Genomic DNA, 2,903 nt, shown 5'->3' with positions numbered 1-2,903 from the left:
ACCTCCGCGTTGTCGGTACTAATACACTCTCCTCCTCTTCTTCTCCTTTTTCTTCTCGTTCTTCTTCTTCTTTTTCTCATTTTTCTTCCTTTTCTTCTTCTTTTTTTATTATTATCAATATTATTATTGTTTTTTTCCTATTTCGTTTTATTATTATTATCATTATTATTATTATTATAATTATTATTGTTATTATTATTATCATTATTATTATCATTATTATCCTTCTCCTTCTTCTTCTTTTTCTTTTTCTTTTTCTTTTTTGTATTCTTTTTCTTGTGGCTGTTTTCCATTTGGTTGCTCTCTGTCTCTCATTCCCTGCCTTTGTCTCCCACTTTCTCTCTCTCTTCTCTCTTACTCCCTCCCTCCCTCTCTCGCTCTCTCCATTTATTTATCTTTGTCTCTCTATCTATATATTTGTATATCAATCTATCCCTTATCTGCCCACCTCTCTCTCTTTCTGTCTACCCATCTCTTTAAAGCAATCTGTCTATCTGTCTGTCTGTCTATCTACCTAACTCTCTACCAGTCTGTCTGTCTCTTTCTATCTATCTCTGCATCTATATGACTATCTATCTATCTTCTCATCTATCTATCCGTTTATCTGTCTGTCTATCTACCTCTCTATCTGTCTCTCTTTCTATCTGTTTATCTAGCTGCCTCTCTATCTATCTGTCGATCTATCTGCTTCTCTATCTATCTGTCGATCTATCTGCCTCTCTCTATCTATCTGTCGATCTGTCTATCTCCTCTCTCACTTGCCATTTTCCCTTTCTTTCTCTCTCCTCTTCATCTTCCACCTTCAACCTGCAATTCAAGCTTCAGAAACGAAAGGAACGAAATAGATAAATAATAATAATGATTTTAAAATGATGATAGATAAGAGGAAGAAATAAGAAATATATAAGAACAAATTAAAAAGAAATACATAAGAACGAAATGAAAAGAAAAATGAATATATAAGAACAAAAGAAAAAAAAGAAATATATAAGAACAAAAGAAAAAAAAGAAATATATAAGAACATATGAAAATGAAGACCAAAAAACTATATAAGGAAAAAACAGAAAAAATATATATCAGGAAAATCCAGATAAAGAAATATAAAAGGAAACAAAAATAAAAAAGAGAGACGAAGAAACAAACGAGAAAATAAACAAAAACAAGAACATAAATAAGGAAAAATAGATAAAAGAAGGAAAGGACACCCGGACATGATAAGATGAGGGGAATAACATGTGATGCCTTGCCGTGCGCAGTTCCCTCTCGCGTGATGAACGGAGCTCGCCTTCCCCTCGGAGGCTGCGGGGGGGGGGGGGGGGGGGGGGGGGGGGTAGAAGTGGTGGAAGGTACGGGGTGGAGTGCTAGGGGGGTGGTGGAGAGGTAGGGAGTGGTGGAGGGGGTTTTGGTGGAGGTAGGAGTGGTGGAGGGGGTGTTGGTGGAGGTAGGAGTGGTGGAGTGGGGGTGTTGGTGGAGGTAGGAGTGGTGGAGGGGGGTGTTGGTGGAGGTAGGCAGTGGTGGAGGTAGGGTGTTGGTAGGAGGTAGGAGTGGTAGGGAGGGGGTGTTGGTGGAGGTAGGAGTGGTGGAGGGGGTGTTGGTGGAGGTAGGAGTGGTGGAGGGGGTAGAAGTTGGTACAGGAGGTAGGAGTGGTGGAGAGGGGGTGTTGGTGGAGGTAGGAGTGGTGGAGGAGGGGTGTTGGTGGAGGTAGGAGTGGTGGAGGGGGTGTTGGTGGAGGTAGGAGTGAGGTGGAGATTAGGGGTGTTGGTGAGAGGTAGGAGTGGTGGAGGGGGTGTTGGTGGAGGGTAGGAGTGGTGGAGGGGGTGTTGGTGGAGGTAGGAGTGGTGGAGGGGGTGTTGCAGTGGAGGTAGGAGTGGTGGAGGGGGGTGTTGGTGGAGGTAGGAGTGGTGGAGGAGGGTGTTGGTGGACCAAGGGGTAGGAAGGTGGTGGAGGGAGAGTGTTGGTGGAGGTAGGAGTGGTGGAGGGGGTGTTGGTGGGAGGTAGGAGCTGGTGGGAGGGGGTGTTGGTGGAGGTAGGAGTGGTGGAGGGGGTGTTGGTGGGAGGTAGGGAGTGGTGGAGGGGGTGTTGGTGGAGGTAGGAGTGGTGGAGGGGGTGTTGGTGGAAGGTAGGGAGTTAAGATGAGAGAGGGTCAGAGGGTGGAGGGTAGGGGGTGGAGGAGGTGTTGGTGGAGGTAGGGAGCTGGTGGGAGAGTAGGTGGGGTGGAGGTTCTGGGGAGTGGAGTTGGTAGGAATAGTGGAGATAGATTGGTGGAGAGGGTAGACGGTGGACGTTGGGGTGGAGGTGGTAGGGGGTGGAGTCGAGGTGTTGGTGGAGGTAGGAGTGGTATAGGGTAGAGGTTGGAGGGGGTGTTGGTGGAGGTAGGAGTGGTGGAGGGTAGGGGGTGGCAGGAGGGTGTTGGTGGAAGAAGTTGGTAGGGAGTGGTGGAGGTGGTGTAGGGGGTGGAGGAGGTGTTGGGTGATGAGGTAGGGGAGTGGTCAGAGGGAGAGTATGGGGTGGAGGGGGAGTGCTCAGAGGTAGGAATGGTGGAGATAGATTGGTGGAGGGTAGACGGTGGACGGGGGGTGGAGGGTAGGGGGTGGAAGGGGGGGTGGAGGAGGTGTGTTGGTGGAGGTAGGAATGGTCGGAGGTGGTATTGGTGGAAGGACAATGATGGGGTCTCGCATTTCTGGAGGTTGAAAAGGGGGTTAGGGAGCAGGTTGGTGAGGAGGTGCGAACAGCGTATGAGTTAGTGGCCATCGAGGTGGTGGAAGGGTGTTGGCAGGGGAGTGGGTCGAGGTGGTGGAAGGGTGTTGGCAGGGGAGTGGGTCGAGGTGGTGGAAGGGTGTTGGCAGGGGAGTGGATCGAGGTGGTGGAAGGGTGTTGGCAGGGGAGTGGGTCGAGGCGCTGG

At 48.9% G+C, this 2,903-nt stretch overlaps 1 protein-coding gene across 1 annotated transcript in view; it reads right to left on the bottom strand.

The window, feature by feature from the left end:
• Positions 1–2,128: 2,128 nt before the first annotated feature.
• The window catches only part of LOC113829082 (uncharacterized), a 3,749-nt gene continuing 2,974 nt past the window's right edge, over positions 2,129–2,903 (bottom strand). The window contains exon 2 of the mRNA XM_070126098.1: positions 2,129–2,903. This exon is cut by the window's right edge and continues 1,156 nt beyond it. Within this exon, the coding sequence (XP_069982199.1) occupies positions 2,129–2,903 (775 nt within the window).

Source organism: Penaeus vannamei, chromosome 10, assembly GCF_042767895.1.
Source record: "Penaeus vannamei isolate JL-2024 chromosome 10, ASM4276789v1, whole genome shotgun sequence".
Taxonomy (NCBI): Eukaryota; Metazoa; Arthropoda; class Malacostraca; order Decapoda; family Penaeidae; genus Penaeus; species Penaeus vannamei.
Note: the sequence above shows the minus strand (reverse complement) of the source record. Positions and strands in the feature narration are given on the sequence as shown.